Genomic DNA, 15,732 nt, shown 5'->3' on the forward strand with positions numbered 1-15,732 from the left:
CTTGGAAAGAATTAGATGTTTCGAAATTTATAACATGGGATACTAGGCTAAGTATAACCGCAATTCAAGTACACCAGAAGTTAAATTGTGTTTTTAGAGTGTAGTGCCTAAGCTAGCACTATTGTTTGTTTCTTAAGAATAGAATAAAAGACACACAAAGACGCTCTGATAATGAATAGCCCTTTCTCCATATTTTTAGTAAGCATCCACGCTACAGAATGCCCAAATGATCAGTATAGGGGCCTCGCATTTCAGTGAAAGCTGAAATTATACCTTGTTGCATGCCTTATGATACAGAATAAAACACGTTCCAATTTTCCTCCTACAATTGGTGAATTGCCACAGCTCCCTTCGTATGTAAATATTTTCGTTCATTATTTTGGAGAAATCCTTTTCTAGTTTAAGACTAATATTTTTTTTCTTTTAGTGGTATTTTTTCCTTTTATTCGCCGTTTTACTTGTTTTTTCTTTTTTAAGGCTTTCATCCATTTTGGTGTACCGTTTTTGCCTCTACTTTTGAGAGTGTGTGTTGCAGGTGCCCAGGACAACCTCATTGCTGCATTGTAGCAGATACCTAGCATTGGTGTATGACTAATTAACTCTACCCCTCTTTCCTGAATAGCAACCCCTTGAAGACGAAGTTTTACCACTGCTAGACTTGTATTAAGGGGACAGCAGCGCCTCCTAGCTGTGGGCGATAGTCGCCTTCTATAAAACAGAGGACAGACTCGACACTGCCTGCAGGAGCCCATGGATGTCTGGTCGGCCATTGCAACGTCTTCCTTTTATTAATGGTTCACCCTCAACCCCTCACCCTCACTCACCCTCACTCACCCTCACCCTCACTTACCCTCAACCCTTCACCCTCAAACCCTCACTCACCCTCACCCTCACTCACCCTCAACCCCTCAGCATCACACTCACTCACCCTCACCCTCACTCACCCTCAACCCCTCACCTACCCTCACCCTCAACCACTCACCCTCACCCTCACTCACCCTCAACACCTCACTCGCCCTCACCCTCACTCACCCTCAACACCTCAACCTCAACCCCTCACCCTCACTCACCCTCACCCACCCTCACTCACCCTCACTCTCACTCACCCTCAACCCCTCACCCTCACTCACCCTCACTCACCCTCAACCCCTCACCCTCACCCACCCTCAACCCCTCACCCTAACTCACACTCACCCTCACTCACCCTCACCCTCACTCACCCTCACTCTCACTCACCCTCACTCTCACTCACCCTCACTCACCCTCACTCTCACTCACCCTCAACCCCTCACTCACCCTCACTCACTCACCCTCACTCACCCTCACCCACCCTCACTCTCACTCTCACTCACCCTCACCCTCACTCACCCTCAACCCCTCACCCTCACACAGTGCAATAGGTCTCGGAGCATTTGAGTTAGAGCTTTTACATTTGTTTATGGCTTTTTTTCTTTGTAATTCTTTAGCATTGCCTACAGGAAACAAAAATGCTAAAGATTTACAAAAAAAACCCATAAACAATTCTAAAAGCACTAACTCTAATGCTGCGAGACCTATTGCATTTCCAATGCTTGTTTAATTTGGAAGAAGTCGATTTGTCCTTGATGAAATCTGCAAACTTTGCAGTAGATGTTGCAAAACTCTAGGTAAAAGGGAAACACCATTGTCTCATATTTAAAGCTGACCTGGTTTATCTATTTCCATGTTTGGTGAATGGGAGCTCAAAGTTTATAGCATTGCCTGCACACAGCTGCTTCTCTTGGTAATCTAGCTCACAGTTTCTCAGAATCTGTATTTTTTTCAGGGTTCTGTTACCAGAGTGGAATACTTTGTCTTGTTCTTTGGCACATGGCATACCCTTGTGCAGCTGATACTTTCTCCTTAACATTCATGAGCGGTTCACTTAGGACTACTTATGCACAAAAAATGAACTTTGACCCAATAGCCAGACGCAGTAAAGGTTGGCGGTGAACTGGACCATTAAGAAAGATACATTAACTAGGCTCTCATTCCCTTTGCCTCCCTCTCACTCCCTTTACCTCCCTTTCTCTCCCTCCCTTTCCCTCCCTCTCACTCCCTCGCAGTCTTCCTCCACTTCTCTTCCTCTCACTCCCTCTCCGTCGCCCTCCCTTTCCCTCCCTCTCAATCCCTCCCTGTCTTCCTCCCTTTCCCTCCCTCTCACTCCCTCTCCATCTCCATCCCTTTCCCTCCCTCTCACTCCCTCTCCGTCTCCCTCCTTTTCCCTCCATCTCACTCCCTCTCCGTCTCCCTCCCTTTCCCTCCCTCTCACTCTCTCTCCGTCTCACTCCCTTTTCCTCCCTCTCACTCCGTCACTCCGTTTTCCTCCCTCTCACTCCGTCACTCCGTCTCACTCCCTTTTCCGCCCTCTCACTCCCTGTCACTCCCTTTCCCTCCCTTTCTCTCCCTCTCACTCCATCTCCCTCCCTCTCCGTCTTCCTCCCTTTCCCTCCCTCTCACTCCCTCTCTCCGTCTCCCTCCCTTTCACTCCCTTTCACTCCCTCTCTGTGTCCCTCCCTTTCACTCCCTCTCACTCCCTCTCTGTGTCCCTCCCTTTCCCTCCCTCTCACTCCCTCTCCGTCTCCCTCCCTTTCCCTCCCTCTCCGTCTCACTCCCTTTTCCTCCCTCTCACTCCGTCACTCCCTTTCCCTCCCTCTCACTCCCTCTCCGTCTCACTCCCTGTCACTCCCTTTCACTCCCTCTCTGTCTCCCTCCCTTTCACTCCCTCTCACTCCCTCTGTGTCCCTCCCTTTCTCTCCCTCTCACTCCCTCTCCGTCTCCCTCCCTTTCCCTCCCTCTCCGTCTCACTCCCTTTTCCTCCCTCTCACTCCGTCACTCCCTTTCCCTCCCTCCCACTCCCTCTCCGTCTTCCTCCCTTTCCCTCCCTCTCAGTCCGTCTCCCTCCCTTTCACTCCCTCTCTGTCTCACTCCCTTTCCCTCCCTCTCACTACCTCTCCGTCTGACTCCCTTTTCCTCCCTCTCACTCCCTGTCAAGACCTTTCCCTCCCTTTCCCTCCCTCCCCCTCCCTCTCACTCCCTCTCCGTCTCCCTCCCTTTCCCTCCCTCTCACTCCCTCTAACTCCCTCTCCCTTCCTCTCCCTCTCTTTCCCTCCCTCTCACTCCCTCTCCGTCTCCCTCCCTTTCCCTCCCTCTCACTCCCTCTCAGTCTCACTCCCTTTTCCTCCCTCTCACTCCCTTTCCCTCCATCTCACTCCCTCTCCGTCTCCCTCCCTCTCACTCCCTCTCACTCCCTCTCCCTTTCCCTCCTTCTTCCTCCCCCTCCCTCTCCCTCCATTTTCCTCCCTCTCACTCCGTCTCCGTTCATTTCCCTCCCTCTCACTCCCTCCCTTTTCCTCCCTCTCACTCCCTGTCACTCCCTTTCCCTCCCTCTCACTCCCTCTCCGTCTCACTCCCTTTTCCTCCCTGTCACTCCCTTTCCCTCCATTTCCCACCCTCTCACCCCCTCTCCGTCTCACTCCCTTTTCCTCCCTCTCACTCCCTTTGCCTCCCTCTCACTGCCTTTCCCTCCCTTTCTCTCCCTCCGTCTCCCTCCCTCGCCGTCTTCCTCCCTTTCGCTCCCTCTTACTCCCTTTCCGTCGCCCTCCCTTTCCCTCCCTTTCCCTCCCTCTCAATCCCTCCCCGTCTTCCTCCCTTTCCCTCCCTCTCACTCCCTCTCCGTCTCCCTCCTTTTCACTCCCTCTCACTCCCTCTCAGTCTCCCTCCCTTTCCCTCCCTCTCACTCCCTCTCAGTCTCCCTCCCTTTCCCTCCCTCTCACTCCCTCTCTGTCTCACTCCCTTTTCCTCCCTCTCACTCCGTCACTCCCTTTCCCTCCCTTTCCCTCCCTCTCACTCCCTCCCCGTCTCACTCCCTTTTCCTCCCTCTCACTCCCTGTCACTCCCTTTCCCTCCCTTTCTCTCCCTCTCACTCCATCGCCCTCCCTCTCACTCCATCTCCGTCTTCCTCCCTTTCCCTCCCACTCCCTCTCACTCCGTCTCCGTCTCCCTCCCTTTCACTCCCTCTCAGTGTCCCTCCCTTTCCTTCCCTGTTACTCCCTCTCCGTCTCCCTCCCTCCCACTCCCTCTCCGTCTTCCTCTCTTTCCCTCCCTCTCACTCCGTCTCCCTCCCTTTCACTCCCTCTCCGTCTCCCTCCCTCCCTTTCCCTCCCTCTCACTCCGCCACTCCCTTTCCCTCCCTCTCACTCCCTCTCCGTCTCACTCCCTTTTCCTCCCTCTCACTCCCTGTCACTCCCTTTCCCTCCCTTTCACTCCCTCTCACTCCATCTCCCTCCCTTTCACTCCCTCTCCGTCTTCCTCTCTTTCCCTCCCTCTCACTCCGTGTCCCTCCCTTTCACTCCCTCTCCGTCTCCCTCCCTCCCTTTCCCTCCCTCTCACTCCCTCCCTCTCACTCCCTCTCCCTCCCTCTCACTCCTTCTCCCTCCCTTTCCCTCCTTCTCCCTCCGACTCCCTTTTCCTCCCTCTCCAGCCCTTTCACTCCCTTTTCTCCCTTTCCCTTCCTCTCACTCCCTCTCCGTCTCCCTCCCTTTCCCTCCCTCTCACTCCCTCTCCGTCTCACTCCCTTTTCCTCCCTCTCACTCCCTGTCACTCCCTTTCCCTCCCTCTCCCTCCCTTTCCCTCCGTCTCACTCCCTCTCAGTCTCCCTCCCTCTCACTCCCTCTCTATCTCACACCCTTTCCCTCCCTCTCTGTCTCTCTCCCTTTCCCTCCCTCTCACTCCCTCCCTCTCCGTCTCCCTCCCTCTCCCTCCATTTTCCTCCCTTCCCCTCCCTCTCACTCCCTTTCCCTCCCTCTCACTCCCTTTCCCTCCCTCTCACTCCCTTTCCCTCCCGCTCACTCCCTTTCCCTCCCTCTCATTCCCTCTCACTCCCACTCACTCCCTCTCCCTCCCTTTCCCTCCCTCTCACTCCCTCTCCGTCTCCCTCCCTTTCCCCCCCTCTCACTCCCTCTCCGTCTCACTCCCTTTTCCTCCTTCTCACTCCGTCACTCCCTTTCCCTCCCTCTCACTCCCTCTCCGTCTCCCTCCCTTTTCCTCCCTCTCACTCCCTGTCACTCCCCTTCCCTCCCTTTCTCTCCCTCTCACTCCATCTCCCTCCCTCTCACTCCCTCTCCGTCTTCCTCCCTTTCCCTCTCTCACTCCCTCTCCCTCCGTCTCCCTCTCCCTCCCTTTCACTCCCTCTCAGTGTCCCTCCCTTTCCCTCCATCTTACTCCCTCTCCATCTCCCTCCCTCCCACTCCCTCTCCGTCTCGCTCCCTTTTCCTCCCTCTCACCCCGTCACTCCCTTTCCCTCCCTCTCACTCCCTCTCCGTCTCACTCCCTTTTCCTCCCTCTCACTCCGTCACTCCTTTTCCCTTCCATTCTCTCCCTCAATCTCCCTCCCTCTCACTCCCTCTCTGTCTTCCTCTCTTTCCCTCCCTCTCACTCCGTCTCCCTCCCTTTCACTCCGTCTCCCTCCCTTTCCCTCCCGCTCACTCCCTCCCTCTCTCCCTCCCTCTCACTCCTTCTACCTCCCTTTCCCTCCTTCTCCCTCCCTCTCACTCCTTCTACCTCCCTTTCCCTCCTTCTCCCTCCGACTCCCTTTTCCTCCCTCTCACGCCCTGTCACTCCCTTTTTCTCCCTTTCCCTCCCTCTCACTCCCTCTCCGTCTCCCTCCGTTTCCCTCCCACTCCCTCTCCGTCTCACTCCCTTTTCCTCCCTGTCACTCCCTGTCACTCCCTCTCACTCCCTCTCCGTCTCCCTCCCTTTCCCTCCCTCTCACTCCCTCTCCGTCTCCCTCCCTCTCCCTCCATTTTCTTCCCTTTCCCTCCCTCTCACTCCCTTTCCCTCCCTCTCACTCCCTCTCACTCCCTCTCACTCCCTCTCACTCCCTCTCACTCCCTCTGTCACCCTGTCATCTCACCCTGCCTGTGTGCCAGCCTGGGCACACACACACTCACAGCTGCACCCGAGCACTTCACAGGTCTTTAAAAGACCATTTGGATGTTAATGAGGCTTAATGTATTTCACCTCTTCTTAGGCCCCTGCAGCTTTACTCTGGCCATCGCTAGGATCGTCCGGCCCCCACATAGCAGCAGAGTCTCTCACGCTGCTTCAGACACACTTTAAAAAAAAAAATTAAAACACGGGTACGGGTCCGTCAGCCGCCACGGAAGGCTTGCCGGCCCGCGGGCGTACTATAAGTACCCTTGGTCTAAAGGCTAATTACAAAGAATGTAACAGCTTAAACATTTCTAAGTAATTCACTAATTGTGCATTTACTAGCGCTTCAAACATTTTTGCAGGTGCAGGGAGCAAAGAAATAGGTCTGAAAATTGATAGAATATTGGGATCAGCAGAAGGCCTCTTCATCAAATGTTTGACCATGACCAATTTCCAAATCTCCAGCCCGTAGGCCGATGTTAATAACCAATTTAAAATAGGATTTATAATGTTAATGGCCTTCCTAAGAATTGCCAGAGGAAGAGGTACTGGCAGGTGAGGCAGACTTACAGAGCTGAATAGAGCATTCAGATTGCTGGAAATAAATTGGTTGAGACTCAGCCAATGTGGTATTAGAACTTGGAAAGGTGGCCGCAAGAGAACCTTGTATCACCATTTACCTAGCATTAATATTTATAAACCCCCAACTAGATCAATTCAATCAATTGAAATAAAAACCCTGCTTGTCGAAACATTAATGGGCTAATTTACTAACTTTTTGACAATCTTTCAAACAGCTGTGCTAAACATGAAAAGGAACCTTTAATAAATCCATACTATGAAGATATTCTCCTAACCAAACCAAGATAATCAGCATGAGCCTTCTTTCCCACAACTTTGCCTGAACAATGCTGCATTTCTTCAGCTAGATTCATAAAGTGATTTTTGACTAAGGTAGGATTAACACCCTTGAGGTGTCTACAAAAATGTACCTGGCATGCGTAAATACATTTACTTATAATTGTACACCATACTGGTGTGGAAATAAGCTCTACGCAGCGGGTGGGAAGTGTTTATTACAAGCTCTGATCAGCCTTGTGAGTATGGGAACGCCAACTAGCATGGTAGTTTATAAGCATCCACAAAACTGCCTTTAAAACTTCCACTTTGGAAATGTTAGGAGATTTGCTTCAGCAAAAGGGTACTGTAAGTCCCTGTGGGGAGTGGGAAGGGGAATGAGACCCTGAGTGTGTGGAGGAAGGTATGTTTACACTGCGCATAAAAGTCCACACTTTGGGAATTCCAGCATTCAAAATGTCACATGAATGTCAAGTTTCCAAAACTTACTACTGGAAATGGTCAAGGGTTCCCAAAGTCATACATCTACATCTGTACATAGTAGTACATCTACATGTGTAGTTGTATATTTTTTTGTTTATCAGGCCCTTTAATTTTGCTTGCCCCAAAAGATTATTTCCAACTTAAAATAAATCAAAGTTAAAATGCCTGGGTGGAACCTTTAAGAAAGGTAAGCGGACTCCATATCATTTACACAAAACACTGCCAGGGAATCTAAAGTACAGAATTGGGCATGGAAGTGGGGGTTATTATAAGGCAGAAGTGATCTGTCTTGTTCTCACACTGCAGTAGCCTTCCAAATTAATCTTTTCTCACTCATGCTTGCACACGCAAGGTGCGAGTCTGGCTTGGGTTTTACGCATTACGTAAGTATGGCTCGCATTGGCTGGAGATCATCAGCTCAGAGAACCTATGGGAGCATCAGAAGAGTGTGGCCAAGAATCCCTGCCCAAAACTGACCACAATAAACACAGGGCAAGTGTGAGACTTCCGTACTAAGATTGCGTACGTTCTGCTTATTTCGCCAACTGTTCTGCTGCTCTAATTGTAACCACGCTTAGGTGATGTAAATGTACATCAGTAGGCAGTATTTCTAGCTCGAAAAGGTTACGTATAGATCACCTCTCATGTCACTATTTAGTCCTGATCTCCTGTGACTACACTTTTTCAGAGCAAACATGCACAGCACTGGAATGCACTTCTGGATTAATTTGAGATAAAAACCGTGCCACCCTGAAATCACACACAACACAACAATAGTACACCCTTCACAAAACATTTCACCTATATCCAACGTGGAGCTAATGTGACCTCCAGCTAGCTATCACAGTGCTTCCAATAACACTTGCTACCAAAATAAACCAAGCACAAACATTCGCACAGCCAGCATCTCTAGTCTTAGCCTATGTTAATCACGTGCCAAAGGGCATGTTACTCGCTTAAGCGGTTGATAAGCATTTGGTGTATGTCCACTGGTATAAATCTCAGAAACCGAAAATCACACAGCCAAGGCTTACTGAGCTGACAACTGCCCTCCAACCAGGAACGGACAGTTTTGCAGAAAGTGCGTTATACAAATGCCATCAACTTACCATTTGTCTCTATAACTTTCTCAAAGAAAGACATGCCTCCTCAAAAGTTCTTTGGGAACCGTCCCCCTTAATTAGGAGGTCTGGGTATTTAAAAGAACATGCAAAAAGGTGGAAGGCCCATGAATTTAGGTTGTTGTTATAAAAAAAAAACTACATAATTTAGAGAGGCAAACATGTAGTACGTCATCTAGTCTAAAATGCTTTAAATTGAAGATTCAAATGTGCTAGCTAACACAATGTACTGCACAATGCCGTTTGTTTAATCGATGCAAATATCTATTCTGGGGAAAGTAAACATTTCTGCTGCGGCCTTCTAAAAGCCTTAGATGATATAGTGTAGTGCAGACGCATTAGTGACTGTGCCTCACACTGTGCTTGGCATTCAGGTATAGTGGGCGTGTCTGTGGCTGATTTAGGTGCTGTGTAAATGGGATTATGCAATTATTGAGCTCCTTCCTTCCCCTGGCTGCATTTCAGGTAGTTAAAAGCCCTGCTCTGAGTGTACGGAGTGTTACAAACTGAGCCTGGGGAATCCCGATTATTATGTGTGTCCATGGAATGAACAGTCCCCATGGTGTGTGGCTGAAGACCACAGTGTGCATGCGAGAAAGCTTATGCTGTTTCGCCCAGCATTAATTCAGCGCTTACTACCCCGGACAAGGCGTCTCTTTCCGGTTCACCTGCTGCCGAAGGTCCTGGTTGTAGGTGTCAGCGATGCGCTCTTTTCGCAGGCTCTGGCTCAGAAGCTTCTCCAGCTGCTGCACCTGCGCCCTGCAGGCTTCGAGCTGCTCTTTAAGGCTGACCTCGGTGGCATCGGTGGGAGCGGGCCGCAGAAGAGAGAAGTGTGTACGGTTCGGGTCCTGCTCCCTGTCGGGATCATTTGAAACAGGGGAGCTCGGAGGGGACGGCGAGGGGCTGCACTCTGTCACATAGAGGTCCGGCTGAGGGCTACCCATCCTGTCAGGGGGGTCAGGGCAAGGCTCCCCGGCGTAAGATGCCCGGGGAGAGGAACTTCGGCTATCCCATGACAAAACCAGCGAGCACCGGCAACAACAACCAGCGCACCTCCTGCATCGGAGAATCTACTTCCGGGTCAAAAGCGTCCAGGAAGACACGGCCGCCTGCACTGACAGTAAACGTTCGCAGCCGAGGCTGTAAGACTTGATCAACTAGAACGCGCACTGCACAGAAAATGGACGAGACAACAAGCGCCGCATGGGTAACATGTGTAGCTGCAACACCGACATCGAAGGCGAGCACTGTATGTGTAATAAACATCTGGCAGTAACAACGCACAGATACTATATGGCACTCGTTTACGTAGCCAGTACGCTACAGATTGAAAAACAATGGATTATCAAACACTGCCTTTTTTAAAGCTTTGCCCAAGCGAATTTCTGGCTTTAGCTGGCAATCTCTGGGCTGTGTCAATGCTTTTTTTGTTTAATCATGGTTTTTGTGACACATTATTGTTAACGATGCTGATACGCCCTAGTGAACCAAAAAATTGGTGGCAAGAAGAAACAAGCATTTACAATGCAACGGTTTCGCCTTTGTAAAAGTTAGAGCTATTGGCAACATGACTACAAAAGAAATCACAACAGATAAAACTATTTGTCTGCGCACAAAAGTTCACACAATCCAGATTGAAGGTAAAACACATTCTAGCCACACAACAAACACTTAAGCCTAACTTAATTAACACAACCTTGTTAGAGACCCGGGACACGCAAATTTACTTTAGAAAAAAAATCCTTAAGACTGGTTTGCAACACAGCTCTATACACATAGGTACCAACCACAATTGTTGGACTTTATTAACATACAATAAATAGCAAATGATTCCTTCAAAAAACAGACCCAGTTAATTACACTGCTTCCAACAACCGGCGGAAGTCTAACTCATGCATTCTGTCCCCCCCGCCCCCCTTATTTATAACATGTTTTTGCTTTGACTACGGTGCAATGAGGCGCATACAAAACTGATAAATAAATAATACATTTGCCCTAACCATGTATGTTTTTTCGTATATTTACGCACACTGTCCTGAATCAGCTTCATTGTGACTTAAGATGACAATTTATTGCCAAACACAAGTTAACAACCACACACATATGAAACAATTGTACAGTACTGGACCACATGAGGAAACACACAAGTCGGTATTGTTCTAACTCCATCCTGTGCAATGTTTGAGGCCTACTTTGGCCTGCCCTCTGTGCCTATAAGTAGATGATGGTTATGAGCGGTGTTTCCAGTGCTGTGTTTTGCTGGTGTTGGCCTTCAGAGGCCGTGTATGGTTTCGCAGTGGAATGTTAACTGCTCATTTGGATCTGTGCTCGCCTATCTCTATCGTCCACAGTGAGGAAGGAGCCGCCAGGAGGAGGAGTTGGGAGGCCTGGTCTGCTGAGCAAGGAGGAAAAAAACTTCTCTCCTCCTCTTTTGCAGCCAATCAAGGATGATGAGATACGGGGAGGTAAAAGATGGCAATTGCATGTGATGAAAGAGTATAAAGCCTCGTCTGGGACAATCGCCACCTGCATCCTTCCTGCCCACCGCGAGTGGTGAGAAAACGGGTGTGGGAAATTAAAAAGTTTCCTGGAAGCTGATGCACAATGGTCTTAAAATTAATCTATGTTTTTAGAGTCAAAATGTGAAGGCTTGGGGATAGGAAGAAAAAAAAAGTTGATAGGGCAGCAGACTCGCATCCCCACCTTTTCAGGAAACAACCTTGACCTCAGCAGGGCCCTACACCCCCCAAACCGCTCCCCAAAGCGCCTCTCCCCCTCGAAACTTCATCCATTACAGGGAAGTACGCAGAGGCCCGGCGGCTCCCCATCACACTGCCCGCGCCCCCTCCCCCCGCTCCAGCACTTGGCTGCCCGCGGCCGCCTCCTCCTCCCCCTCCTCACCTGTTGCTTCTCGTTATCCGCTGGATGCCACCGGAAGCGCCTCAAAACCGGGCCCTCGGCAGCGACACCACGAGAAAAGTTGCAGCAGCAGCAGCCGTGCCCTCCCCTCCCCGGAGCACCGCGCAGAGGAAAGAGAAAACTGCTGATGGGCTGAGGGAGCAGCAAACTCTTCCCGGGCCGCCTCTTAGCAACCATGAAGGTCGCAGTCTCCTAAGAGACGAGTCCGGGCTGGCCCTGCCGCATCCACACCACCAAGGTGCACAGGAGGGGCGGGGGCCAGAGACTTCGGCACAGCCCCCACCCCCAAAAGCAACCACATCCCGTGTGAAGCGGAGCCGCCCGCTGCTTAATTAAAGGGAGTCATCCTGCGTACTGTAGAAGTTTGCAAAAGAAAATACCACGATGGAGTGGAAAACCATCTCCCAACGCACTCTATCATAAAAATTGCATTCAGTAAAATAACTTGTTAGAGGAAAATATATATATATTTAAATATCTTTGTTGTGCATTTATTTACAACTGTGACTATCAAAGTCAACTCTATTCCTAGGGATCCACACTTGACACACGCGGAACTGTACATTTAAGAGCAAAGCGCTGCGCAGCTCTCGGGCCAGCGAGGCGAACGCAGCGCTTAAATATCCGAAGGCCTCTAGGCACATTGTCACTTCCCTCATGCACAGGTGGCCTCCTTGAGGTGCGAGCGGATCCTATCGCCGCGGAGTGCCTGTGACACACAGGACGCGGTTTGCCCAAGCTCCAAGGAGAGTCTGCGGGCTAGTTCTTTTTTTGGCGGGAAAGAAACGAGGAAGGGCGGGTCGGGAGGCCGTGGGTCCACAGAGGCGGCTGCTGCTCCCCATTTCTTTCAGGTCGCTCTCCGGCTTGCCAGCCACCATGAAGGGCCAAGTCAGGTTGACGGGGTGGACGTAGCCGTGCTTGTACTTGTCGTTGGCCAGCACCTGGCGCAGGTGTGCGATGTAGCTGGAGGCCAGGCGCAGCGTGTCGAGTTTGGTGTCGGGCGGCATCCAGGGCAGGGTGGTCTTGAGGCGCGAGAAGGCCTTTCTCAGCACGCTCATGCGCGCGCGTTGGCCGCGTTCCGCTGGCCCTGGCGGCCCTCGGCCCCGCCGCGGGGCTGCGCTTGCCGCCCGCCTTCCTCCGGCGGCCCTTGCTCGGGGAGCCGCAGGGGGAGTCCTCGGCGCCGCTCTTGTTGGAGGTGCCGTCCATCTTCAGGGACTCGCCCGAGCCCTCGGCGTCGCTCAGAGAGCCCGTGGACATGCTGCACCCGGAGCAGGGGAGGGTGGGCGAGGCTGGCAGCAGCGACGGACCCTCCGGCTCTGGAGACCGGACACACGGACAGACAGAGCTCTCTGTCATCCCTCTTTTTTTTAGGAGAACATGTATCTAAGAGCAAACGGGGCGCTCATGCCCTTTGGTATAAGAGTTTTGTAGTTAGAAGTAAAGATGGGTGGTAAAAAAAACATACCCAACACTCCTAATACCCCCTTTCAAAGAGCGCTGTGCTGTACAAGACTACGAAAAAGTGATGGTGGCTACAAGGGGGTCACGTGTTACCTCTTCCCCCACCCTACCTAGTATCAAAGTGCAAGCGTACAAAACACACACGAGGGAGGATACTGCGAGCTTAACTGACAAAATAAAAGGAAACAAGACGTGAAGTCTGGCTTGGCTGCTTATCGGCTGCTGCACGGCCCCCTTCACGTGCACACCCGCAGGCGGCCAATCAGAGCACAGCTCATGCTCCTGCCAAGCAATCAGGGTGTGGGGGCGGGACTTAAAAAAAGACCCAGAAACGCCCCCGAATCGCGTCAAGGTGGGCCCTGAACTCAGTGACGCTCCTCTCCTCCAATGGCTGGCCAGCATTTACGAGGCCAGCCAATGGAGAAGAGGGGCGTGTTCAGGCCCCCATACTACTAACAAAAGATTTCGGCTCCGCCCACCCACTGCTTACGCAGTGGGACGGTAGCCGAAACCTAAAAAATGTTTGGCCCATAAAACATACATCGCTATAGTAGTCTCTGGTACACGAGCGAATTATACTGTGTGTGAATGTTCTCATTGTGAAAGGGTAAAATGGTGTTACTCACAATGAAGTTAGCCAATTGCTGAAGTCGGCTGACCATTGCTGAAGGGAAGAACAATGTGAAAGACACAATAACCGGCCATTGGTTGAAGAGGCCTGGCTGCACTCCCTTCTAAACAAGCATATTGTAATTATAACTTTACTAAAAACAAAAGGTCATAGAAATAAGAGAACAATAGTATCAGACATGTTAGCTAACAGTAAAATTAGAGTAAAGTAATTAAAACCTTTCTACATTTAAATTCAAATGCCATTGCATGTGCTAATTTGATTTGCAAAAAGTGTTGTAAAATATTCAGGGTTTCATAAAACTCTGATGAGAAAAATGCAGAAGAAAAATAAGCTGGGCAAAGGACAGATGATTTATGTAATGAGAGAGATTTCCCAAATGTATTAAAGAACTGGTGCAAAAGAAAATACCAAATAGTGTTGTAAAATGTTGATAATGAGAAATGCTTAAAAATTAATGATTCTTGTTGTGTTTATTTTAAGGCCTCATGAAAATCATGCTAGAAAAGTGATTGTTTATGTTTTCTTATATCGTTCTTATGCATTTGCCATTTTTTTCGTACAATTTAATAATGTTATGTCTATTCATTTAAAATTATGATTTTGTGGTTGTTCTATGAAGGCTTTAGAAGTGTATTATTTTCTCTTACTAACAAACGCCTCAAAGAATGTATGTTGTTCTTTATTTTGTTCTAAAATGCTGATTTATTTGTTTCCCTATTGCTGAAGTCTCCAATTATGATAGACTATTTCTTTCCATGAAGGATAGTGGCAATTTTGTTGCAAACGAACATGGAAGTGAGCGTGTGGATGCACAAATTAATACGTGCTTAGAGTTTCAACGTGGTTCCTATTTCAGAGGTAGTTTAACATTCTATAAAGGAAACAAAAGTGGTTTATCAGTGTTCTGGATGACTTGGACTGTCATAATCATAATCATAATCACACCATGAATCCTAACCAATGGAAATGTGTAAACCGGTGAAGAAGATACATTTGAGGTTTTGACTTTAAACAGTTCGAGGTATAATTACTCTATGGAAAGAAACGAGAGGCTGGTCTGGCTTTTCTGTCTTTGCGAAAACTGTTATTGCTGCAAATGCTGCCTGCTGGCTGAATATTTCCTCTACATTTTTGGAATGACATGCTGTCGGTCCAAATCTTGATTCCCCTGAACGGAACTATCCTGATTTTCTGTCATTGCACATCATCGGCTGGTGATGTTGCACAGGCTACACCTTTCTGACTGAAGGATTGCCTATTTACAGACATGGCTTGCTGTGCATTAGTCTCATTGATCAAGGTGTGTATGAAATCTCGAATTGCCTTATGAATTTGCAAATAATATTTTTCTTGTTGTCTCTCTCTCTCTCTCTCTCTCTCTCTCTCTCTCTCTGTCCTCACACCAGTAATTTATTTTGTGATGTATTTTACCTTATTGCATTTTATTGTAATTTTACCTGTATTCATTAATTTAACCAAAGTACTGATGTTCTAATGTATTTTGTGTATTGACCATTCATATTTGAAGTTTAGATAAAAGTACCTTGATACATATACTGAGTTTGTCCATATGATGAATGTTTTATTTTGATATTGTTATTGTTAAACTGATGTTTGCTTAGGCATGTTCTTCATTATAGGTCCTCCTGAGGATAATGCATCAGTTTCTATTTATTTGAGTCCCTATTAGCTCCTATAAAGATCTATTGGAGCGCCCCATAAGTTGGTAAGTGGTTGTAGAGTTTCTATGGGCACAACCTCTTTTTTTTATAATAGATTTATTTTGTAGTTTAGTTCATGGTTTATTGGATGACATTGTGACTGTAAAAAATATTTACACCGCTTCAGTTGGATCAATAGTTTTGCTGCAGAGATTCTTATGTTCCCTGCCGATCACAACATACAATTTAGATTTTTCACAGCCTGCTGGGCAGAAAATCTGGATTTTATTAAGGACACGGAGGCTAATATTATGCAAATCTCCTTTATTACCACAGCTCAGCAGCAATAATGGAATAGAACTTTGTGAACATTCTGAAGAGAAGACTAGTCCCTCTCTGACCAGGCATCTTCCTTCTTTGTTGCTGCTGCTCAGGAAGATAAGTACTGCTCTTCAAGCTTAGCAACTTAACTTAAGATTAGCTTTAATTATAACACTTGGTGTTTGCATGTTTGTTTGTTAAACGCTATATATATTTTGGTTATAACTATAATGGTTTGAACTATAAGTTTTTTATTTACCTTGAGCGTATTTAAAAAAAATTTGTATCAGCAGTAACTATGTACTTTATGGCTATGTTGTAT

General features: G+C 48.6%; 1 protein-coding gene across 2 annotated transcripts in view; it reads right to left on the reverse strand.

The window, feature by feature from the left end:
* The window catches only part of AGGF1 (angiogenic factor with G-patch and FHA domains 1), a 425,972-nt gene extending 416,459 nt beyond the window's left edge, over positions 1–9,513 (reverse strand). The window contains exon 1 of one of the 2 annotated variants that reach the window (XM_078675220.1): positions 9,083–9,513. In XM_078675220.1, the coding sequence (XP_078531346.1) occupies positions 9,083–9,358 (276 nt within the window). In that variant the 5' untranslated portion in view covers positions 9,359–9,513. The remainder of the gene's footprint in view (positions 1–9,082) is intronic. The other variant, XM_078675222.1, reaches the window with a different exon arrangement.
* Positions 9,514–15,732: the final 6,219 nt, after the last annotated feature.

This window comes from Lissotriton helveticus, chromosome 2_1 (assembly GCF_964261635.1).
Source record: "Lissotriton helveticus chromosome 2_1, aLisHel1.1, whole genome shotgun sequence".
NCBI classification, from domain to species: Eukaryota; Metazoa; Chordata; class Amphibia; order Caudata; family Salamandridae; genus Lissotriton; species Lissotriton helveticus.